General features: G+C 35.3%; 1 protein-coding gene across 1 annotated transcript; it reads right to left on the bottom strand.

Moving 5' to 3' along the window:
* Positions 1-719: 719 nt before the first annotated feature.
* actr1b (actin related protein 1B) lies at positions 720-24,919 on the bottom strand. Its single transcript, XM_039768555.1, has 11 exons — positions 24,747-24,919; positions 15,974-16,038; positions 11,616-11,691; positions 10,615-10,740; positions 8,532-8,656; positions 8,128-8,344; positions 6,414-6,506; positions 5,887-6,061; positions 5,495-5,556; positions 4,738-4,778; positions 720-2,639 (listed from the first exon to the last, which is right to left on the bottom strand). The coding sequence occupies exons 1-11, from the start codon at positions 24,792-24,794 to the stop codon at positions 2,537-2,539; spliced, it is 1,131 nt and encodes a 376-aa protein (XP_039624489.1). The 5' UTR covers positions 24,795-24,919; the 3' UTR covers positions 720-2,536.
* Positions 24,920-26,953: the final 2,034 nt, after the last annotated feature.

The following is a 26,953-nucleotide window of genomic DNA, read 5'->3' as shown; positions in this document are numbered from 1 at the left end:
AAAGTCTGTTGGTTACATATGTGTTTCTGAGGCCTAAACATAGCTAAGCGAAAAACTCAAAATTAAATTTCAAGGAGCTGCTTTGACTATGCAGGGTCATCTGGACCAAATGTTTTAATTTTGTCACATACCATATCAATTAATGTACCAGCGTGAAAAGTCTGAGCGTGATCAGTGGTTTAGTTCTTGATATGGACTTGTGAAGTTTAATGAAAAAATGCCACCCCCTCCCCTCTGTAAACTTGCTGTATCTTGGAAAGTACTGATCTTACATCAAAAAATAAAAATTACAGGGTGTCTCCTGACTAACATGGGTACACCTGGTAATTACTCCAGAATAGCTTGAGTCCAGAGTGAATAACCAAGCTGGAAAAATATTATTTTTATGTGTGTCTTTATTTAAGGGTGAAAGGCAACAAAATAGGAATATTCTGAAGGGGGTAATTGTTTTCTATACCCACTGTATACTTAAGTGTACCTATGCAATAATTTTAACAGTGTCACTGGTTTACCCTCACCATTAAAGTCATCTTCTTGGTATTTTTAAAATTACCCTGGATACAGGTATTGGGGAAATTATAGACGGTCTTAAAATCAAAATACATTGCCGCTCATCTCTCAGCTAAAAAACACTAGAATCCCCACTAGAGAAACAGTAAATTGCATCAACAGCAGTCATTAATTTATTTTCCTGAATTTACAAAATAAAAAGTACAAGCAAATGTTTAAAATGTATTTATATGTTTCATTATTTCTTAATCCATTTGCATATGTCTTTATCCTATACCATTTTCAATAATTTCCCCTCATTACAAACTTAATGTAAGCAGACGGGACATGTCTAACATACACATGAAAAGCCCACAAACCAACTGCTTCCTTCAGTGAAGTTCAATCAGATGGCACATTCAAACCCTGCACAATCTCAAACCCTGAACATGCCCATAATGATTTATTCATGATTTTATATAGCCAGAAAAAAACAGTATTAAATTGTTTTTATGTTGCACAGTTCAGACACAGGCATAAAAAATAAATAAATGCTTCAAGCAAGGTCATATAGTATGAAGTGTTAAAAAAAACGTATTCTTAGAGTAATTTTGGAATGTGTTTATTCGGCATCTTGTAGATACCAAATAATTACTTCTGTAATACAGATATTGTGTGAAGGTGTCTGAAAATGTATTATTTTTCTAAAAGTTTACATTTTTCAGCTTTATCTCCCAAATGTACTTCTCAGGAAAATAATTTCAAAACAACTGTTTTCCTAGACATCTGTTAAAAAGATGTGCCAGCCCACCACTGAACAGTCGTGGTATATGAGAGGTTACAAGTGTGATGTGTTCAATATCTTAATTGCACTCTTTTCTAGTATATTGTTTGGGGCTGATGTAATGAGATTGGAAATTGATACAGGTGCTTCAAGAATGAACCAATGCTGAAGACAGACATTTTTTAAATCTAAAGATCAGATTCCCAAAGTTAATATAAATGTTTTAAGAAGACACAGAAAAATAAAAGTCAAAGCAGAAGTAAGGTTGGATCCTGCATGTGCAGCACAACTGTCAAAAGTCCTTGGATCTTAATCGATGGTTAGGATGGTCCAAATAATGATGATTCCTGAGTGATAACCGCTTCAGAACCTTCTAGGAAATGACAGTAAATAGGTTTGGTGTAGCATACAAAAAGCTTGCTCATACTGCAATATTCAAATTTCCTTCAGCAGCAAGTGCTAGTAAATCTATAGTAATTGACCTGTGTCTGCAATAAAAGGATGTAGGCCAAGATCAAAAAACAACATGTACAGTAAAAATGCCATACAATATTTCTAAAGAGAAAAAAATAAACCCTCAGAAGAGTAAAATTAATCTTAATTATGATGTGTAACTGCTTGTTTAAAAACTGTACTATATTAATAAATAAATTGAGTGGGTTGAAGACAATTTTAAGTTTAAGACAATTAACTTTAAATTTCCTCAAAAGAATAAAAAAAAATCTTTAACAAAATAAAATCTTCCATTTTTATAAGGCAACTGTTACATGAAGATGAAACTGAAGCCCAACAGAAAATTCAGCATGCCTCTGAAGCTGGGCTGAAATGAGACATAAGTGTTTAATAATAGGAATGAATCTCTCAGGGCTTTAAATAATAATTAAATCTATTTGATATGGGTAATGAATTCTGATACATATTATAAATAATGTATTTTCATAAACAAGTTTATCAACATATTCTGAATGTCTGTTGTACTTTATAAGGAAACATGAGAAGTTGGGAGATAAAATGGTGTATTGAATGCAAGTAAATAACAGATATCATAAAGATGATCCAGCTGCACCAAACCATTCAGAGAGAAAAGTCACTATAGGGGCCAGTTTATGGAAAATCAACTGCAGGGCAAAATGTTGGGACATGAAGAAAACATGCCAATGTAAACTCCCCTCTTTCTGCAAGACTGTGGGACTTTGAAGGCAGGGTAGTAGGAATGGAGGGGAAGGGAGCAAATTGTATACATATTCCACTTAGAGTTCCTCATTAAAATGTTTTCCTGTGAACTGCTCGGGCACCATCCTCTTCATACTCTTTCTTAGAAACCCACATCTTTTTAAAGGTGTCTAATGAAGCCAGGATAGAGCCACTGTGAAAAGCGAAGGAAAAAAGTACAAAAAAAACAAAGACATCGTTAGTCAAAAAATGAGAAATTTAGTGAGCAATTTAAAACATTAATCTATAAAGACACCAAAAAGACATTTGTTTTCCTTATAATATAGAATCATGCAGCACAGCATGACATGCTTCTTGAATAGGCATTTAGGGCCAACTGATCACTTTAATTGGCTCTGAATGTGTGACTGCAGAGGTGTACCCTGCAACAGATTAGTGCCCTATCCAGTGCGGATTGTCTTTCTCCTGGTGCTTCGTAAAAAATGTTTTAATCCCAACCATCCTGAACTGGACTAACTGGGTTTGATAATAGACTGGATGGTTAGTTTAGATTAATCTGAGGCACAACACAAACACAAATATATATATATATATATATATATATATATATATATATATATATATATATATATATATATATATATATATATATATATATATATATATATATGAGTGTATTGAAATTGTCAGAAAAAAAAAATTGAAATGTAGAGATGTCAGGTAATTGAGAGGAACTACTCTGGGCATCTCTCTCCTAGGAGGTTTCGTTTTGCTAACGTGCTCGCATCGCTTGTGCATTAGTGGCTAAGCAACTTTGTCTTTCTTTGGAGGTTTCATTTTGCTGACGTGCTCACCACGCTTGTGTATTAGCGACAGGAGGAAAAGTAAAAGGGATACCGTTTTGCCGATGTGCTCGCCTCAATTCTGTATTAGCGGCTAGGCGAGTGGCTCTTTCTTTGGAGGTTTCATTTAACCGACATGCTGGCCTCGCTTTTGTATCCTTGGAGGTGGAGCTATTACCCCGACTCCACCTCTCACATCCGGGCTGGACAGACAGACACAAACACTTCCACGCGTAGACGTTTATATACAAGATATAATTCATATATATATATATATATATATATATTAATTTTTCCATAGAAACACTTGCCTTTTGTAAAAAAATAATTTCACTTGCAATACCGACAAAACATTGTGTCAGCCACTGATATGTAATAGCACAGGCAAACGCAGGGTGACTTTTGACATTGTACCTTTTATCCAGTAGCCTCTTGGCCCGTTTATCCTGACTAATTCAGGCGCATATCCTGTCACAAAAATATGGTCTACTTTTATACTTCTGGTTTATTCATATAGATATAACTGAATAGGTCTGGAATCAGAATGTTTAATATGAGAAAACCTCGAAGTTGAAAAAGGTACCAAGTGTAAAGTTCAAGTTATATTAATTTTACAAGTACAGACTGAATAGTTTATGACTAGCCATCTATCAGCAATGATTTCTGAAAACCGCAACTAAAAGTTTAAATGCAGATAATACTCAAAGATGTAGAGTATCAGAGGCATTTGATTGCTAGGCATTTTCTCCTATGACTTACAGAGCACACAATACAAAATTGTTGATTATAAGAATCTGTAACACAGCAGATACATTCAGCAACCTCATTTTGCTCACAAATATATGATTGCATGAACAGTGTGCATGTGGAGCATAACTAATACTTTGCCTTCAAATATGTTTAATTTAAAGTCTGGCAATCCTTTACAATATAAAGCTAGACATTCAGCAGTATGTCTTAACATTGCTTTGCACAATCTCTTTTAAAAGCTTATGTCTTGTGTCACCAGATCTCATTATATTAAACTGTTATAAGAAGCCCCTGAACCTTCTAGTTATGAACTTTGAAAGATGTGAACATGCATGTCTAATAAATTTAAAATTTAAATAAATTAAAAATTGTAGCATAACTTCAAATTTCACTGCAGTACATTAGTTTAGTTTGACTAGCGCCAAGCGGGGTACAAAAACCCTTGCTATTACTGTACAGGTTTTCTATAGGAATTGAGGGTTGGGGGTTGCATCGTGTTCCATGGGTGATTAGGCCAACTTTTATGAACAAATTGGACATGCTCATATGCAGGGGACTTACTATATCCTTAATTGCAGGAATGTGTTAGTACAGTATAATAATAAAAAATAATCACAGTACTACTATGGCATATTGCTGAAATAGAAGAAATAGCAAAAGACATCTTTTGCATAAGAGGCAGAAGACAATCTGACTTACCCAATCCATGTTGAATATAGTCTCTCTTGGGGAGCTGAGATCTGTAAACAAAAGGCCTTTTTAGGACACATGTAACTGATATACAGTAGACAAGAACTTATTTAAAGCCACTGTTTGTTTTATTCGTCTCTGTGTAAATATTGTACTGCACTAATTTCCCACTTAATGCTTAATTTATTCAGAAAGAGTACTTTTCAGTTTGAGGTAATTAAACATGTGTTTAGTTAACCTGTAGTCGTGCTTACTATTTTTTTCCCATCAAAGTACCTATTTTTACCATTACAACTCTAGTAAAACAGACATTACATCTAAATCCAGCTTTTTTTATTTTTCTTGTTGTTATAGTTTTATTTATTTTTATATTTATTTCAAGAGAAATGGGCAATATTTATTTGATTTTATTAAAAAAAAAAGTCCTATAACCTGCAGAGTAAACATCCATACTTCATTTAGTCCTTGAAGCTCAATTGTTTTTTGAGATTAGGTTGTTTTGAAAACTTTCACAAATTAATTCCATTATAATATATACACTTGTATATAATATATAATATATATACATATAATATATATATGGAGTCTTTTAGACTTCTAAAACTGAATTTTTTTACAAGCAGGAAAACCATATTTTATTAACAGGTTAGACTGACAGTTCCATCAGCTGTACAACGTAACATGAATGTTGCAGTAATATAGCATAACCTGAACCTACATTGATAAGTTGATGTTGTGCACTGCTGAAGATCTAAAACAAACTTGCCTTAATTTTAACATCTTTAGGTGCCAACTTCTTTACTTCACTTAATAATCGATCACCAAACCCTAAAAAGAATTTTAAAAACACATTACTGCTTAGGAACATAACTCATCTTTAGCTCTCACTGCAAAATATTGTATGAATGTTGCAAACAAATCAGTTTGTAAAATCCTTTACACATCAAAATCTATGAGAAAATTAATTGTAAGATACCAATATAGTAAAAATCTTGCATGAAAGCATTTCTCTGTAATATTTGAGAATGATACTTATAATCATCACACTCAGTGGTTAACAAAGTGAAACTGGTGCCCCTCTAATTTTTGCAATGTGTCAGACATCCCCACAGCAAACTCTAGTTTGTTAGAATACACTAAAGTCTTAAAGTCAATGACCTTTAAAAAGAGTTGACCCTCCTGAAAGCACAATGTTGGAAAAGAGTGTCCGTCGAAGGTCCATGTCAGATTTTTGGATGGCAAAGGCAAGAACTTCATGAATGCCATGGCTCTCATCTCCTATAAGGTCTGGCCGGAATAGAAGCTCTGGAGCCCGGAAGCGAGCAGGGCCAATCTAAAAAAACAACAAAACAAAATTTGGCGTGTCTACTGTCAGTGTTTCATCATTGACAAGTAGTTTTCCAAGTAAGAAGACCTGTGCTTTCGGCTGAATATCACTATTCATTCTCTTTTTCATTTTGTACAGTAGTACTTTCTGCCTTGCAATATAACACTAGAATACTGCACATAACTTGTACTATTGCTAGGTTCCATGAAGAACAACAATAATACAAATTAGATTTTTTCTTGAGTAGCTGTATAACACAACCATAACAGAGTTGAAAAACTTCACACATGTCTTTTATGGCAATAATGTATTAGTTACGAATTATCAGGATTTCTGATAAAAACAAACTAGGTCTCACATCAAGTGTGCTGCCATCTGGAAGAGTGTACTGTGCCTTCTCGGTTTCCAATGTCTCATCCTTTTGAGGATTTATTGACAAGTAGCAAGCTCTCTGCAAATAGGGAAATGGCAAAAGGTTAAAACTGCAACATTAAAACACATGTGCAAACTATAACAAAACTAACAAGCCAATTGAAATACTAAATATAAACATTTCATAATTTGTGTAGCATTCTTACAGAAAGAATCAAAACAAATCTGGGTAATGTATTCATTTTTTGTATCAACCAAGCCTAAAAATAATTAATATGAGAAACGATTAAAAGAACAAAATATCAACATACACATTATTAAGCCTCTAATTTAGTTTTCCATTTAATTTAAGGTTCAGTTTAGCCAACAGCTTCATGTTTAAGTTACCCATATGATAAGATTTACTAAAAATGCTATTACTTGTAAATTTAGAGCAGTTAGGAAAATGCTCAGAGGCTGTGGAGAACCAAAGTCAGACTTTACATTTTATTTGTAGTCTCCACTACAATTAAATAATACATTATTAGTTATAAGGGGGTATAGTGGTAATGCTGCAGCCTCACAGCATGGAGACCAGCGTTCATGTCCTAGGTCCTCCTTGTGTGATATTTGCATGTTTGCTCCATGTCCATTTGGGTTTCCTACCGGTGCTCCAGTTTTTCCCCACAAACCAAAGGTAATGCAGATTAGGTGGATTAACATTTCCAAATTGGACCCGTGTGTGGGTTTGCCTCGTAATGGATTGGCACCATGTCTAGGGATCATTCCTGCCTTATGTCCTGTGCTTGCTGGGATTGGTTCCAGCTTCCTTGCCGCCCTGTTCAGGATGAAGCAGGTTTAGATGGCAGATGTATGCACTATTAGTTATATGTAAAACTAGAATGTTATAAATCATCTAAAAAAACCTGCATATTGTGTCAACGCAGAAATTAGTTTTCTGAAAGCATTTTATATTTTTACATGCTGTTCTTGCACTTTAATGCAAAAATAATATGAATTGAATTTACCCCTATTCCCCAATTTAATCATTATTATTTTAATGCTACAAGTGGCATTCATTGTGCACTTTGCTGTTCTGTTTTGCACTATTTAAATAATAAAGTAGTCATGGTAAAAACATTGAGGAGCTTACTGTATAAAAGTTACTGACAATAACTTTCATATTTATTTTAAAAACTGTGACTTAGTATTGTTTTATTTATTAGATTTTAAAATGTGTAGACTTCCAGTATGAGGAATTATATAAGGGCTTTTCTGTTAAAAGATGGCCATGTGAAAACCTTTATTTGTAAAGAGTAAAACTGCAGTTCCCAGTGTGTCAAGCCACTGTGGTCTAATTCAAAGAGGGCTGTGTGGTACTGCAAAATGTATAGAGTTATATCCTGTTCAACCCAATGGATGCTACCACATTCTCACTTCTAAGCATGGTTATGTTTAGATAAGGATATAGGCAGGCATATAATACATATACATACAAAACACCTTGAGATAAACATTTTATGCTATCTCATTTCATAAAACGTTTGTAAAATACCATGGGCATTTGTGTTATTACTTTCTCTATTATCTGACTAGTATACCTTTGAAGATTGACAGTTAAAACACAAATCTGTTTAATGGCTCTAAAGTTTTTTTTTCAGCAAGTTAAGAATTATGCTATTTTCAGCAAAATTACGTGATGATCGGGCATAAAAGCATACCTCTTTAATGGTGCGAACCACCTCAAACTCAGCTGAGGTATGAAAATCATATCCCTCTTTACGGAGCAGCAGCTTCAGGAAACGTGAAACATCTCGGCCTGCAATATCAACCCGCAAGATGGAGTGTGGCATGGCAAAGCCCTCATAGATAGGCACTGCATGGGTGACACCATCCCCAGCATCTAGTACAACACCTGTTGTTCGCCCTGTTGCATACCTAAAACCGAGGACAGACCCTGCGTTGAGGCGAACCACTCAAACTTTTAAGAGAAAATTATCAAGACACAACTAAGAGCAAGGTTCTTCAATTTTAGCTTTCTAAAAAAAAAAGTAGAAAAAAAAAAAAAATCCACACAGTTGTGATACTGCCCATCAGGTTCTAAAGGTAATTAAATGTTACTCACAGACTCAAAACAGCTTGCATGGAAATGAAAAGGGCTGGAACATTAAATGTTTCAAAGAAGACTTCGGCTGCCCGTTCTCGATTTTTGCTTGGGTTCAATGGGGCTTCAGTTAGTAGGACTGGATGCTAAAAGAAAATAAATATTTTTAGGTATGTTCAACGGCAAGATAACTGATCTTTGTACATTTCTGAAAAATTTACGTATTCACTAATGTGAAAATAGGCTTCTCAAAGCACCTTAATAATAAAACATGTCTCGATTTCTATGCTTTATCCACGTTCCATAACTAGCATCTCATTTTTCTATATTATCCCTTTCCTCCAATGTTCAATTGTCTCTACTTTATTTTCTGAGTATATGCTAAAACTTTTTCTAGCACTCACTTCCCTGATAATTTTCAGAGTATTCCAAGACTATTTTGTATTACCATTAAGGTGCCACCTTTTGATTTTTTTTCTCTAAAAGTTATTTTACAATATTTATTTACCATTCTCTGTAAACCCACATTTCTTTAATTTTCTTGGTGAACATGTTATTTTTTTTTATAAAAGAATTGCTTTAACATCTTTGCTACACCATGACTTGCTATTTGAATGCTCTTGGATAGTTTTCTCATAAAGTATAATTAATTCACCGGATATCATGTATTTAATGGTACATGACAACTGTGTCACTGAAATATATGTGCTTGAATTTTTTTCCTCTTAATTTTGTACAACACTTTATAAGAAAATTACTTGCAACCTTATATTTGATATTATAAACATACCTCCAAAAAATGTGGACATACTTTGTTAACAGGGACCTTTGTGATTCATTGCCAGCAACTGTAATCCCCTTATACAAACACAATGTTTTATAAAATTATACTGTCTCAGTCAACAAAAGTGCTTGGCACAGCTACTGTGAAAAAATAAAATACTGATCTTTTGTTTTAATTTGTCAAATATTCTCGCATTTGTCAGATGTCAGCTTCTATCAGAAAAAACAAAAATCAAACAGACAAACATCAAGATGGAATAAATTCAATACTTCCTGCCTTGAATGAGTTAATGCACGTGTACTATGCCACTACAACATTTGTCAAAACAAATAAGCAAGTAAAATAACATTCTTGAGAAGTTATAGTGAATTAACTTAACTACACTAAATTATTTGTGCAAATAAAAATGAGTTTGCAGTACATGTCATAATGTTAATAACTCAAATGAAACATGATCACAATTGACAATCAGATGCAATCCACATTATCATTATTAATAAAAATTAAACTTAATTAGTCCAAATTTTAATAAAGTCAGGCATTTTAAGGTTAAAAACTAACAAGTATAACACACAATATTTTATAGTATTCCATCAAGATAAAATTGCTTCTGTGGGTATGATAGGGATCTTAATGTATTTATCTTCTTCTTTCGGCTGCTCCTGTTAGGGATTGCCACAGCGGATCATTTTGTTTCATATCTTCCTGTCCTCTACATCTTGATCTATCACACCCATCACCTGCATGTCCTTTATCGCCACATCCATAAACCTTTGCTTAGGTCTTCCTCTTTTTCTCTTGCCTGGCAGTTCTATCCTTAGCATCCTTCTCCCAATATATCTAGCATCTCTCTCTGCACATGTCCAAACCAATGGAATCTCGCCTCTCTAGCTTTGTCTCTAAAACGTCCAATCTGAGCTGACCCTCTAATGTAGTAATTTCTAATCCTGTCCATCCTCGTCGCACCCAATGCAAATCTTAGCATCTTTAACTCTTTCACCTCCAGCTCTGTCTCCCGATTTTTGGTCAGTGCCACTGTCTCCAACCCATATAACATAGCTGGTCTCACTACCGTCCTGTAGACCTTCCCTTTCACTCTTGCCGATACCTGTCTGTCACAGATTACTCCTGACACTCTTCTCCACTCATTCCGCCCTGCCTGCACTCCCTTTTTCACCTCTCTTCCACAGTCCCCATTTACTCTAATGTTGATCCCATGTATTTAAACTCCTGCACCAACTCTATGCCCTGCATCCTCATCATTCCACTGACCTGATCTTGTTGTATTTATAAAGAGGAAAATACAATAGGGATACCAACCTCTTCTGAGAATGTCTGCAGTTGATCTTTGGAATACACATACTGCCAAATCCTCTCCATATCATTCCAGTCCCGAACAATTCCATGTTCCATAGGGTATCGGACAGAAAGTAGGCCTCTGTGTTCCTAAAGCAAAGTCAAACAAAAGAAACTGAGAAAATATATAAAATATATTAATTGTCAACTGTGTATAACACTCTGAAAAGGCTTAAGTATTGATATATTTCTCATCTTTATAAATACTAACTCTTGCTTCTTCTATTTTATTTCTTTTCATTAATACATATTCAAGACATCTCCCAATCCAGATGGCTCATCGCATGGTGAGTGCATCAACAAGCTATCAGAGCATGCTCCCAACCTCCTCCTCCCATATGTCTTCCAGAATTTTTTAAATTCAATGCCTACACCTTTTTTTGTTTCATTAATATACTGTGCATTTTTGAAATTTTGACCATGCTGTTTTGGTTGTCATATAGTATGTACAGTACATTACTTTACTAATGTAATAATATTGACACCCAAATAAAAATGTAGTTGTTCTTAATAAAGTGCAACACAAAAAAACTTCCATGAATAAAATATAAAATTAATATTGAGAATCAGAAAGAAGTTAAAATCTCCTCCGCAATAGCTTTCATTTATCATGAAAAGCTGTTTTTCCTAAAGCTATACAGGTGACAATTTCTACAATTTGTTTTTGCACATATTCAGAATGGAATTTAAAGAAGCCCTAAACCAGAATGTGAATGGACAGAGAGTGGTAGGCATAACTTAAAAGTAGATAGGTTCTCTCAGTGTGAATCTTCGCTTTTTTTGTTTTTTAATCTTTAGTTCTATACTGATTAGAAAACTCAAAAAGAATGAAATTACACACTTAATAGCCTCTAAACCAGGAATCAAATGTCCTGTCATGTTCCTGAGAAGCAAATAAAAGTTCAGAAAGTGTAGCAGTCCAGGAAAGACACCAATGTACATGGTGGTGTAAGTAAACCAGTTACCTCAGCTTTAGGACCAATGAAAAGATCCCCTTCAAGAGCTCCCGCCATTACCCGAACATGTTTGGGACGTCCCACACTAGAAATCCAATAGTATATTATTAGGAGACACTCAACAGTGCGCAAAGTTAGAAAAACAACATGATAACATTATGGTTAAATTGCCACTTTATTGTATTAATATAAATTTATATTATATAAAAATATTATAAACAAATAAAGACTTTTTCGCAAAGGTTTCACATTCACCTTAATAAAACCAAGGGAAAGGTCAGCAGATTTAAAAGGTTGTATAACTGACAAAAACATAAAGCATGATGTACACATTTTCCTTTATTGATTAGTATTAAAGGTGTACCAAAGCAGCAGTCAGAATTTTTCTGGCCAATTCTAAACACCATCAAATAAAAAAAAAGAACACATACATATGGGCTACACATACACCCTACTCCTCTTTCCAATTTTAGAATAAACACCAATCCACAAATGTCACATATGCAATTTAAACACAGTCTTTAATATTACATAGCCTTTATGATGACACAATGTTCCATATTTAAGTAATTTCCATTGCAATTGAAACCAATCAATGCCCAGCTGCCTTCTGCTCAGAACATGTGCAACAATTGTTGCCTTAGAAAAGCAAGCAGTATTATTAAAGAGTTCACTTATCCTGCACAGTACACGACCAACGCACTTGTACCAGCAGATTCAGGTAGAATTTCCATCACTAGTAGTAAGGTTACTAAACAACCAGTAATAATAATTGATACTCTACTTAAACACTCTGTGTGTGAGTGATATATATACCTATATTTATTTACCTAGCTAATCTGATCTGATTTTCTCCATTAACGTGCGGAATTAAGAGTTTTCCACATTTTACCTAGGTAATGTGCACATTAACGGCTTCCGTATCATTAAAGTTCAAAAGTTTGTTTCTCTCATTTCCTTTCCCTACTCCTTCACCCTCTCCCTCCACTTTTAGTTTGGTTTCGCCAGTGTCTTGTAGTCGCTGGTTGTTTTTATTTCTCATTATTTGCATCGGTTGCCAGTGCGTAGCATAGCTAATTCTGTTTTCAAATTCGTTTCTGCCTGTTAGCGTATGAATTTGTGTCACGATTTCTTTTAAAGCAGATAAATGTAACTCCTAGTATGCAAGCAAGCAAGCACCGAACTGGTGAGTAAAATGAAGAAAAGATTCTTCGCAAACCTCTTTAGTGAAGATTCAATATATAATAGTGTTTTAATGACAATTCTAAAGTATGATTCCATAATTGAAGATGTAAAGCAAATAAAACTTTCCAAGAAGAAAGAATCATCTCGAGATTATCGAATAATTCAAAGGTATGATTTGTTGACTGTACAAGGCTGTGAAAAACTCATTGAGCCGTTGTCAGATGCACGAAAAAGTGTGAGTTTGTCCATGCCGAAGAATTGTTTGACATATTGTATTCTACTCATTTGTCAATTGGCCATGGTGGAAGAGACAGAATGATTAAGCAATTAAATACACTTTATAAAAACATAATCCAAGCCCAAATAAAAAAGTTTTTGGATTTATGCGAACCTTGTCAACAAAAACAAAAAAGTGCAAAAAAAGGGATTGTTGAAAAGCCGATTATTTCATTGCATTTCAATAGCAGATGCCAGGTGGATCTCATTGATTACCAATCTCAACCAGATGGAAAGTTCAAGTTTTTTCTCGTATACCAAGACCATTTAACAAAATTTGTTGTATTGAAGCCGCTCACATCAAAACGGGTGGATGAAGTAGCCTATAACTTGCTTGATATTTTTCTCCTTTTTGGCGCTCCAAGTATTTTGCATTCTGATAACGGACGTGAATTTTGTAATAAAATCTTAGAATGTATAACACAGTTGTGGCCAGAAATCAAAATGGTTAATGGCAAACCTAGACACAGCCAAAGTCAATGAAGTGTAGAACGAGAGAATCAAGACATTGAAAACATGCTCACTACTTGGATGGCTGATAACCAAACTAACAAGTGGAGTGAGGGCGTACGATTTGTACAATTCATGAAGTATCGTGGTTATCATTCTGCAATTATAAGAAGTCCATACGAAGCCATGTTCGGTTGTCCCGCAAAAGTGGGATTGTCTACTTCTATTATACCACAAAGTGTATTACATTCAATAAATACTCAAGAAGACCTTGAAAAATTAGAAGATTCACAAGAGACTGTGATTATGGGATCACAGTCAAATCTTACTCAAGAGGACATTCCGTTATTCCCTGCTTCTACAGAATCACCTATAGAAATACAATAATTTATCGATAGTATATTGATTGAGGATACAGTTATGAAGAATATTCAGTTACCCTGCACCTCCAAGGAATCACCTCAGCATGTTGAAGAAGTCATTACTGAGTTACCCTCAACTTCAGCAGAATCGCCATCACAATTTCGTACACAGCCTGTAAAGAGGACTATACAAGACATAGTCTGTATCGTTTGCTCAAAAATAGCATCAGGTGCTCACAAGTGTAAAATCGTGTGATATGTCTGTTCACGTAATTTGTGGTGAAATACATTCTTATCATACCCTTCCTCTTTAGGATCTATTGTGCAACATCGGTAAAAAGAATATGGATCAGAAAATACACATGATGAAGCCAAGAAATGTTTAGAAAAGCAAGCAAAGAAAATGTTAGCAGTTTCTACTGCAAAGCACCCAAATGTCGATGAAGGTGTCACTGTGAGAATTAAAGTACCCGAAGTAGACAGAGCAAAAACTGATGCCCGCTCGATTTTAGCTGTGGTTCTTAGTAAAACAGAGGATGGCTTTTATAAACTTGGTACTAAAATGGGTATTTTAAAACAATTGTATGCAAAATCTGAATTCAGTGTTTGCAAAGAGAGATTTTTAACAAAAGAAGACGTCCCTGCTGTAGAAATATCTTAACATCAATCAGCAATAAAACAATCCCTTGGTACTGGGCAGGGTTTCAGAAAATGTGACTGCAAATCTAAATGTACCACTTGTGCTTGTCACAAAAACCAATTACTATGTAATTCAAAGTGTCACCAATCTTTAGATTGCACTAATAAGTAAGCATAATTTTATCATATGTTTTGCAAATTCATTTCCTTAATTGTAATAATATTTTAAACCGTTTGATTCTTTGTATTATAGTTTTTTAATTGATTGATGATTTATTCTATCAACTAATTTGTTGATTGTTTGATTGTATTAACTTGATTCTTTAGATATAGAAAAATAAATAAATAACATTATGTTAATTTAAGCATACAGAAACGCTGCTGTTGTTCCAGCAAAGATCTTATTTTCACTTTAACGAGTGCCTAGTAGGTAATGTGCAGATTACCTAGGTAATTTGAGAAATGAAACAATTTTCGGCACTTTAATGGATCACCCTAGTTAATCTGCACATTACCTAGATAATCTGTAGAATAACTGATTTCTGCACTTTAGCGGTTATATTATATATATAGTTACAGTAATTGGTAATCTAGTGCTCAGATTTGTCTGGTGCTGGGTTTAAATACTAGTGCAGTGTCTGAGGTTTGGAAGTTCAAATAATACAAGCATTTTCTCTTGATATTCCCATTCCCTCCTACATCCAAAAAATGCAGATTAAATGGATTTAAGATTGTAAACTGACACAGTATGAGGGATTGTGGAGGGTTCTGTGATTAAGTGGGCCATGTAATAGTCTGGTATTCAGCTCAGAGTTGCTTTTCTGCCTTCTCAACTAGGAATGATCCCAGCACTCCAGAACCCTGAACTAGAATAAGTTGATTGCTGTATTACAACGGCTTTCACTATTATACTATTTCCTATTGCAATGAATTAAGTTGTGAAAAAAGTCTCTGTCTCAACCAAAAGTACCTTTAAAACTTTCAACTACAGACTGATTTAAAATAATTTTCAATGAAGCAGCAATTTCCTTTTCAAACAACACGTTTGGAGGTTTGGTGTAAACCTTTTCTCTAAACATGAGACCTGCATTTGCCTTAATTCCAGATATGTTATTACAAAGGCATACTGAAAACCATTTGACCTTAAGTTTAGTATGTCACAAATATACATTTAGTAAAATGGTATTATTTCCAATTTTTTCACCATTTATCTATCTAAGAAGCCTTTTCTCTAATATTTGAAACCTTAGAAACAGATAGCTCTCTTTCAGTGTTGAGAATACAAAAATATACTATACATTATCTACATGCAATTATTAGTAAATATGTATTACATAAGCAGTACTCAAAGAACTGTATTGTTTTTTCTAATCGTTCACTCCTAACTCCATACCTTAAGGAAAGAAAATGTGCATACACTGATACAACAGTAAACAATGCCCAAATAATACTTACTAATTAGGAAAGCAGTATTTAGGGATCTGATCTCCTGCAAACCCAGCTTTGATAACGCCTGATCCCTGAAAATAGAGAAAATGCAAAATAAATAAATTAATAGATAAAGGTATCATGCAGCTATTATTGTAAAGCATATATGTTGTGTATTCAGTAATTAAGACATTTTCTACAATTTTACATACTTCAAAAATAAAACATATAATGTGGGAAAGATCAAATACATATTCATATTTTACATTATATACTTAAATCCAATTCAATTCTTTATTGTCATGTGTACAAGTACCATGTACAATGAAATGCTTGCTTGCATGTGCCCCCGCAGACAGTGAACATAGACAAAAAAACAATAAATAAATGAATATAAATAAGTAAATAAATAAAACTAGAATCCTAGAAATAAATAGAGATAGTGGCAGAAGTATATGTGCAGGTAGCAGTGGAGGTGACACAAGGTTATCGATTGTTCACGAGTCTGATTGCAGTTGGCTAGAAACTGTTCCTGAACATGGAGGTGCACGTTCGAATGGACTTTAGTCGCTTCCCAGATGGGAGGAAGGTGAAAAGTGACAGTGCAAGGTGGCTGGGGTCCTGCCTAATATGGTTCACTTTCCTGAGACAACATGTAGTGTGGATGTCATGGATCGCAAGGAGCTGTGTGCCCGTGATTTGCTGTGCTGTATTCACCACACGCTGCAGAGCTCTGCAGTCCTGAACTGCAGCAGTTGCTGACCAGGATGTGATGCATCCTGTCAGGATGGATTCCACAGTACACCTGTAGAATCTGCACAGGGTTGTGGGGGACATCTGGGCCTTACTTAGTCTCCTGAGGAAGTAGAGGCGTTGTTGGGCTTTCTTGACTACTGCCACAGTGCGACTTGCCCATTTAAGGTCATCAGTGAGGGTGACTGAGAGGAACCTAAAGCTGCTGACCTGCTCCACAGCCTCACCTCCGATGTAGATGGGGCTGTGCTCTGTTGCCTGCAGAAATCCAATGTACTGTCAGGAAATATGGTCATCATTGCCTGTCTCAGGTAGCCATAGTCACAACCCAACGTACGGTACATCTTCAGTTCCTCTTCATTACTTATAGTTAAACCTACTTTGAATGTAATTTGATTGAAAATATGAAGGACACAGCCAAGTACGAAAATACAAATGCTGAGGCAAGGAAAAACTCAGTGGAAATGATAAGTACAAATGATAAAAAGAAGCAAGTAAAAGTTAGACTTGGAAGTCAAAGTACAAATTGAATTAACCAGAAGATTAAACAAAAGAGAAGACAAGAGGTTCAAAACACAACATCTACAAACTAGAAAACCAAGCTTAATCTACAAAAGACCACCAGATAGGCATGGTGGAATAAAATGCATGATATTCACTAATAAGACTAATGCTTAAAGGATGTATTGTTGTTTGTTAACAAAGAGAAACAAGACTAAAAGGCTAAACTATTTAGTAACAAACAACTTACTGCATAACCTAGTAATGGTTTAAAGTTGCATACTAGTAAACAACCAACCAATCAAAACATACAATCAGCCTTGCTTGAGGCTACCTGTTATGCATAGAACTAAGAAACTCAAATTTGAGAGTATATTTTCTGAAGGGTACTGGGGCATCAGCGAGCCCCAAACTCCCAAGCATGAACACAAAAAGAGTCCCGGGTTCAAATAATGGAAGGTTTATTCAATTCACCACCATTAAGTATCACAAGCATAAAAACACAAGTTTTCTCTCTATACTTAATACTCTCACCTCTGCACTGCCCTCTTCCAATCAAGTGTCGCCTCTCTACCTCGCTTGGATAAGGGAATGCTGTCCCTTTTATTACAGACCCCGGACTACATTTCCCGTCATGCCCTGCTGGCTTCCCAATGGGCACGGATATCTGGGGCTGCCATCTAGTGTGCTGGGAGAGGAAAAAGCCCCCAGCAACATCTTTCCTTTACAGTGGGCTGTCCGTCGCATCTCTTCCGATCCTTCCTTCTGGGTCTGATCCCTTTCTCTTCCACAGCTGGGATGCCCATCTGCCTGTTAAGAGCCTCCTGTCCCAGTAAGGAACCATCCCCTCTTCTGGCTGGGATGCCTGTCCAGCCCCGTGGCATCTACAATCTTTAAGAATGTTAACCGTAACAATTAAAATGTAAATCCAGTATACTATCAGGATATCGAGCATTAATATTTTAATTTACATTTTAAATTGGCTGTTGGGGCTAATTGACTTTTTATTATGAAGCACAAAAAAATTAATGTGAATGTTTCCATATCTGATGTACTGTACTCAAACAAGTTTGTGTCTTCTCATTGTTTTTCTGCATTTTTTTTTTTAAATACAAACATATCACATAATATATAAACAAGACTGGGTACATTTTAATATATGACTATGTAAGTTTGAACTTTCTTCAATAGAAAGAAGCAAAAAAAAAAAAAGACAGAGATCACACTGAAAGTTGTAAATATTTTGGCCAATTATACAATGAAGTAAAAATTTAACAGAACAATAACGCTGCTTGCAAACTGAGATTTCAATGTCTTTTTTGTCTCTTGGAAACTTTTACTATAGAATTTGCACTAAGTATAAAGGCATGGAATGGTGAGGATGCAGGGAGTCGAGTTGGGGAAGGTGGATGAGTTTAAATACTTGGGATCAACAGTACAGAGTAATGGGGATTGTGGAAGAGAGGTGAAAAAGAGAATGCAGGCAGGGTGGAATGGGTGGAGAAGAGTGTCAGGAGTGATTTGTTACAGACGGATAACAGCAAGAGTGAAAGGGAAGATCTACAGGATGGTAGTGAGACCACCTTTGTTATATGGGTTGGAGACGGAGGCACTGCCCAGAAAGCAGAAGACAGAGGCGGATTTGCATTGGGTGTGATAAGGATGGACAGGATTAAAAATGAGTACATCAGAGGGCCTGCTCAGGTTGGACGGTTGGGAGACAAAGTCAGAGGAGTGAGATTGTGTTGGTTTGGACATGTGCAGAGGAGAGATGCTGGGTATATTAAAGGATGTTACAGCTGCCAGGTAAGAGGAAAAGAGGAAGGCCTAAGAGAAGGTTTATGGATGTGGTGAGAGAGGGCATGCAGGCGATGGGTGTAACAGAACAAGATGCAGAGGACAGGAAGATATGAAACAAGATGATCCGCTGTGGCAACCCCTAACGGGAGCAGCCGAAAGAAGTAGTAGCAACATACTTCTGATAACTTAATACGTCATAGTTCGTTGCTCAAATTGCTGGCTCATCATTAATGTTAGGTTAAAAGTAGCCTGGGCCTAGCTGGACCCCAGTTCCACTGCCTATATTTTGAGTCCTGTTACATACACGTACAAAGAAAATATAATGACTCATAAAGAAATTAGAAACGTCAGCTTTATTTGCTGAGCTGTGCCATAAATTACTGATTTGGTAACTTCTCAGATAGGGCATCTGTGTGAGGGATAACCTGGCCAATTCCCTGTTGCTGTTTTAGTCTTTAGCTAATCTGCACCTCCATTCACTTTTGGTAGGAGGGGAAAAAACAGGCCATGATGCATAGCACAGGAATCTCACATGCTTCCTGCTTCAAATAACACTGTTTGAAAGCATTATTAAAAGCCACACAAGATTTGAAAAGAAAAAAAATGTGACAGCTGCAGTTTGCTGCTTTGAGGAAAGTTCTGCAAATGTTTGGAGCCAATTGTCAATTTTTATTTACATCAGTGATGTGATCAGCCGAATTTGATGTACAATATCACCAACCATCACCTCATATCTATCACCACATTAAATTACATACCACCTATCGTGCAAACAGATGATATTTTTATAACTGATTTACAATGTCATGTTTCATACTGACTTATTCAACAATTCACTAAAAACACAACATTGGCACAAGATTACTAGAAAAAGAAAACCACGATGCAATGTCTTTTTTCATATTAGTTCAGATTTTTTCTCCAAAAACAGACCTAAATAAACACACCCATAAAGCAGCTATTATACTCATTTTGGTTACAGATTCTAAAATGTTGAAACAATGCATACACAGTCCTAGGCATTATTTTGAAAACTGCTCTTCACAGCAGCAAAAAATAAAATAACAACATCTAATAATAAAAACAAACGTCTAAGTTGAAATGATTCTGGATAGTTGCACAGCCCAATGTCACAAGCTTTCTTGTCCTTCCATGTGATCACAGACATTTTGCCTTTTTTCCCACGAAGCTACTTGCACCATGGTAAAGCTGCAAGGGACTGAATTCATCAGGCATACTATGGCGGTTCAGTCATACAGTGCCATATGTATCAGTTTCACTATCTGTGTCAACGTCTGATGAGCAATTCACATTGTCATCACCGTCGCTTGAATCATCTCACAGTTCAGTTGGAGTTTGTTCTAAAACTGGCTTTATAGCGTCTCATTTATATGCCATTGTGCTTTAGTTGAAGGCTCTACCCCACTCATTAATACTGATGAGTGACCTTAGCGTTGCAAAATTGAAATATTCATTATTTTTTTAAACATAACATTATTTCATCCACTAGATGGCAGCAGGATACTTTCCCAAGAGCTATTCGCGCTTTACCCTGTAAAACGGAACATTAAACATCACCCCAATTCTGACTCAGGGTTAACTATAATAATACAGAATTCCAACAACAAGTCGTTCCAGGTTAACGCCAAGGAGCTTAAACACATCACACAAACTACAGTAGCCCTGAAATGCAAATAGGAGCAAATTAAAAGAAGTGACATGCACAAAATACAAGAGGGGATATGGTACCAATATAGGGTTGAGAGTGCAAATTGAAAGAAGTGTCTGTATACTGTGTAAGTATTTAGTCTTAGCAATGGCATAAAGATACAATTGTAATATAAGTTGCCTCACTGCCGAAAGAATGCCTGATTATTGCCAATATGGAATATGTTCATTCTCCTGTACTTATACACCCTAAAGACGTTAGAATCCTCCTTCTACAGCAGAAAATTATATACAGTAATCTTAATACTGTAATTAACTAGCGTACACCTGGAAAGAGTTTCTCACTGCAACAGTCTGTTCAGTATCATATCTGTGGTAAACTGTGGCTTAACAATTTAAAAAAAATACAGTCAGTAAACACAATTCAAAATGCAAAGCAAGAACACCATTCACAGTTTTGTTCTACCCTTTTATTCGGTGAAAAAAAAATGTTCAGGATACTTTTTAATTGACTACTAATTTGCAAACAGACAACAAAGCAGAAACAGATAATATCCTTTTAAACATGTCTGATTTCAAATTGCTTGTTTCATATCAAGATCTTTCTTCCCTGTAACATTCTGAAAATATAAATGAATCCAAATACTCAACTTAAACATATTTTGCATCAGCATCTCTGCAGCATTTCTAATGTTAACAGTTGCTACTGCTCTTCATGCACAAATGAACAAAAACGTGCTTAGAGATTGTAAAGAATAATCTTGAAGTGTAATAAAAAAAAAAAAAAAAGATACTTGGTCTCATTGTACTTCATGATCTATTGTATTCAAAAAATATTGTAGTACTACAGTATATTGTTATTGATATTTTTTCCTCATAACTCTGGTAGAAGGGGCACCAGAGTACACTCACATGCACATATCCATACCTATACAGACCAGGTAAATTTAGAGTGCCAGATAATCCATTGTGTACATCTTTGGATTCTGGGAGGAAAACACAGGAAAAACCACACCGACACTGGGACAATTTACAAACCCCATACAGACAGTAACCAGAAGAAATGCATCATTGCATTATGGGTATAAAATGTGTAAACGTGCCTCGTCCAAGCACTTTGAAAACCAAAACCCTTTATTCCATTCAGTGACTTAAAAAAAGATTCTCTATTTAAGGACTAAACATTTTTAATTATACATCTGTCTTAGGTAAGTGTGCAGTTTTTATTTTATGTCTACAGTTTTTTCATTATTATTCTTACCCATTTTTAATGAGTATTTTCTTTGCTTGTAACCATTTCTTTGACCTTTTGTAAAGCATTTTGAGCTAAACACTATCTATGAAAATTTACTATAGCCTAAATATGCTGGTTTCAAGTCCAAGTGTCTGTTAAGGGCATTTTAATTAGAGAGCCATGATTCAACCAGCTCTCTGGCACTCTTAGTATTGGCCCTGAATTTTACTTTCAGTGTCCCAGTTAAACGTGTGCCCGGTGGAACTTGTGTATGCAAATCAAAGACTGTGCATATGCTGGTTTCAAGTCCAAGTATGCAGGCTTAAACAGAAAAGCATCTAAATAATAAAAAAGAGTTTATGTCCAACACCTTCCGAACCCCACCTTACTAATCCACCCCCCACATCACAACCTCCCCCTCCTTCCCCAGCAATATATTGCCTTTGATTCCCTTATGTCTTATCATTTTCCTCTGATGATGACACCTGGCGGCTAATCGAAAGCTTAGGAATAAAAAAAAACATTTTAAGATATGTGATTCATTTTCTCCTTTTGTGGATCTCGCTACAAATATTCAAACTGCATCAAATTAATTTATTTATATATATATATATATATATATATATATATATATATATATATATATATATATATATATATATATATATATATATATATATATATAGGTTGGCCTTGCAATTCATGGATTTACGATTTGTGGATCCACTTATTTGTGGGTTTGTCATCAATATAATTGAACTGAAATTATTTTGTGAGTTTTGTGAATTGCTGTGGGGGAAAAAAAAACAGACAATGCTGTAGTTGTGCTATTCAAATGGACTGCAACTCCTAGAAACCCTACGGATGAAAGATGGGCACTAGCTTTAAAAGTGAGTTACAAACAATTGCTTTGTGTTTAGTTTTTTGTTAAATTACTTTTTGTTTCTGTAATATTAATCATTTTTTTGTTTATTACCAAAACTGTACACACAAATTTACTAAAGAACTGCCGAACACCATGCAGTCTTACACACATGATTTGACTGTGCAGCGATTATTTTATCTTGTGTTTATCGCAGCTTTTTGCATCTTACTTAGTGAAATAAACTTAGAATACACAGTAATCATGGGCCCAAAATGTATTTGCATATTTTCGCATTCTCTGGGTCCTGTACTCTTAATCACTGTGAAATACAAGGGATTACCATAGTTACAAAAGAGTATTTAAAGAAATAAATGAGTACTTTACTATATGCCCTTGTGAATACATTAATGGTATTAAGGACATATTTCACTGTTCAGCACTGTAATACTGTAGCCAAGCTTCTCTGTGGATTTTGTGCAAAGTTTAATTATACAGTAGGATGGTGCAGGTTTTTCACAATACAGAGTAATGACAAGTAAACAAATTAATCTTTAGACATAGGTCAGTGATTTAAAGATGTGCAATTGAACTAAAATGATTAACATTTAATAATAATAAACCATATGTGCACGGGCAGGTAAAGTTTTTTTTTCACTATGGCAGATCTTGATTGGTCCTCTGTGTGTGGCAATATACCCTGCAATAGACTCGCACTCTTCCCAAAGTTGGTTTCTGCCTTTCACCCAAAGAATAGGCTTTGCCCCAAACACTATGTGGTTTTGAAGATAAATGGATGATCTAACAAGATTGGTTAACGTATTATCTCACATTTTTAACATTCAGTTTTAAAATCAGAAGTGCATAGTCCAGTATATTTCTGCTGCTACTATTAAAGCGCTGGCAAGTTACTAAAACTTTATCCTTTCCATATGCACATGAAATGTCACACATTTAAGCATAGAGCAGGTGTGAAATTACAAGAAAGGAATAATAATAACTAGACTGGAAAATGATGCCATACAACTCAAATATTTAGTGGAAACTTAATGTAGACAAGAAGTTAATGAACTATTAAGTGAAACAGATTTTTTTTTTCTTTTTTCCTGATCTAGATCTAAAACATCAACTTCAGAAACATTTATATTTACAACTGAATTGTAACCCAAACATTTTGAAAATACACATGTGCTAAAAGCAAACAAAGTATTAAAATGTTTAGCATTTTTTTCTGGTAAATATGAATATTGTTGTTTTAATAAATCTTCAAAAGTAACTTGTTGTTTTAAATATTCAATGTACGTGATGCTAGTTTAGAAAGGTGACACACTGGAGTCGGTTGTTCCATTTTCAAATTTTGCACATCTGTAACCAAACCCCCTCCCCCCAAAAGAGGTACCCGTCCGCCGTTGCAAAGGTGTTACAAGACCTGCATCACCCTTTGTTGCCAGGTTATCCCAGTACTATACGCTTCTGGTTCTGGAACATGTTTTTTTCACTAACGTGGTGTACCGAAACCTCGCCGCACTTGATCGATATAATTAGACTGGGTGGGGACAAATCTACAAGCAAGCAAGTCAAGCCATAATCTGAATATTTTGTATTCAGCAAAATGAACGAAGTGTTTTATTAATGATTTGCTATGAAGGAGTAAAATGTCCAATAGATGACGCTGCACATATATTAAAGCGTGGCATTTTTCAGAACAGAGTATTAATACACAATATGTTTGATATTTAAACAACACTTCACTAACCGCGTACTTATTAAATTTAATTCCAATTCTGCATGCACTGCACGCAGTCTTTAGACGATTTAAGATTGTACTTCGCAGACCAATAAATGATAGCTAAAAGACAGTGATATAAACAATATTTGTTCTTTCCTGTTTCACCAGTGGAGGAATCCAAAACGATTGCAGTCAGAGCCGCTATCCACACAGTAACTGAAATACATCTTCAATCAATAAATTCAGTACTTACATTATCAATTACTACAGGTTGATTTGCAATAATATCATAGGACTCCATGGTGGCCTCTACGGAAGCGTTAAACGCTTTATTGAAAAAAAAATCTTAATACCAATCAATCTGTTTTTGACTCCAAAACAGCCCTGTCACTTTAAGGCCCCAGCTCAAAGCTTTGGCACAGCCTAGCATGTACACATCCCCACCCCGCCCTCACACCGCAATTGACAGCATTTTGGACCAATTGCTAAGTAAAATGTTAGAGTTGTAACAGAGGCACACACCAATACACAACAAGAGCCAATTGAAATCAACTTAAGGAGAGAGAAGAGTGGTTGGAAGGAAATATATGATGTCATCGCCTCAAAGGTTAAAGTTCTTAAAGGGATAGCTGCGTTGGCTGAAGTAGGAGGTAGTTGTGATGAGCAAGAAATTAAGGAAATTAAAGTTTATTATATTTTTATTCACTTTACGTAATGTAAGAATGTTAATAGGGACTGTTAATACTTATTAAGGGTCAGTTATACTTCAGTATTAATAACTTCTTGACGCTACCCATGGACTTTAATAAAGATTAAACAATTTATAACTTTTTCATTGAAAATTATTTTAAGGAGAATAAAGGGTTATGTGTTGTGTTTTTGGTGTTTGTTTTCTCATAGTTATTTAAATGTTAGTTTACTTTAATCTGGTGTCTGAAAACAGAACCTCCCGGGAAACCATTAATGGGTGCGTCCAGCTGTTTCACTCAAAGCAAAACAAGAGTAATAAATCTTTGTGACCAGATGCACAGTGTGCGCGATATGATAGAAACTGCCTCTTTTAAGAAAGGTAGATAGACTGTTGTTAATGTAGGAAGTTTCTCGCTAATCACTATTTAGTTAACTTAGTAAGATTTGTTTACTAAAGGGGTGTAACGTCAATAGGTAAGCTATTCGCTGCTGTATTTAATCTGCTTAACTTGGTCATAAATTCGGGTCTTGAGAATAGAGTACAGTATATTTCATTTGTCGAGCTAATGGGTTCACCTATCTCTGATAAAATACATTTTTATTCTTAAGAATGAAACTTGTTACCGTCGTTTCATAACAGCTAATTTACAAACGACACATAACACATTTTGCTGCTGTTTATTTGTGAGCATACGGATGGAATTTTAATTGCAGCATCTTCTAGAAGGCATCGCAGGGCTGCTGCGCCCATTCCACTGGATTTGGATCCATGTCATCAATACGATGGTAGTAAAAGCGTGCATGATTATTCTAAAATGGTATTAATTCGCCTCTGGCAGTCTGACATATGGTAAAATCATTTTAAAAACTGAAGGGCGAATCTCATAAAAATATATATTGTAGCTAGTTATATAAATGAATACCTTGCTGAATTAATTTCAGAGAGAGGGAAGGTTATCCCTTCCTGTGTAATCCTGATTGTTTTGGATTAGGAATGTTATCAACAGAAAAACATTAGGGTGGCAGTTTCCTGGAGAATATAGACTACCTGTTCAAGGCAGGACATAACCACTGATATCTGGGTGATGTTTGACATCTTTGTCATTTAGAAGTACAATACATCACCTATAGATGCCTCTGTCGACTAGCTATGCCAGTTTGTGTAACAGAAGTTTGCAGAGAGGTGCTACCTCTCTTGTCAAAAGTACAAAGAGGGGACCACTTCGATAAAGGACACCAATTAATTGTAGTGTGCATTGACACACGCACACACACCATACTATTCCTAGGGCCATCTTAGAAATGTGAATCAACATAACAACATGTCTTTGGTCTGTGAAAGAAAAATAATCTCCAGAGTAAAAGCATACAAGCTACACTACACATAGAATGGCATGCTACACGAGTCAATCTGGATCAAACTGCTGCTGTTTCACTGTGAGCCACCTTTCACAACAGTTAGTTCAGTGTTGATTGGTACAAACCCAGAAACAAAACCAACAAAGCAAGCGTAAAGAACAACATTTATTTGTATAGCATGTTTTCATACAAATGATGCCGCTCAAAGTGCTTTACAAGATGAAGAAAGAAAACAATATATAAAAATTAGGCAATACTAATTAACAAAGAATAAAGTAAGGTCCGATGGCCAGGGAGGATAGAAAAAACAAAAAAACTCCAGGGCGCTGGAGAAAAAAACAAAATCTGCAGGGGTTCCAAGGCCATGAGACCGCCCAGCCCCCACTAGGCATTCTACCTAACATAAATGAT

This window comes from Polypterus senegalus, chromosome 11 (assembly GCF_016835505.1).
Source record: "Polypterus senegalus isolate Bchr_013 chromosome 11, ASM1683550v1, whole genome shotgun sequence".
Classification (NCBI taxonomy): domain Eukaryota; kingdom Metazoa; phylum Chordata; class Cladistia; order Polypteriformes; family Polypteridae; genus Polypterus; species Polypterus senegalus.
Note: the sequence above shows the minus strand (reverse complement) of the source record. Positions and strands in the feature narration are given on the sequence as shown.

Bases quoted from the DNA above. Each gene is read 5' to 3' on its own strand.
- actr1b (XM_039768555.1), bottom strand. From the start codon at position 24,794: ATGGAGTCCTATGATATTATTGCAAATCAACCTGTAGTAATTGATAAT. The intron at 5,557-5,886 runs GTCATTGACTTT...AATTCTTTTTAG, and splicing joins AGGGTCAACTCTTTTTAAAG to GGTTTGGTGATCGATTATTA. The intron at 4,779-5,494 runs GCAAGTTTGTTT...TTTTGTTTACAG, and splicing joins CTAAAGATGTTAAAATTAAG to ATCTCAGCTCCCCAAGAGAG.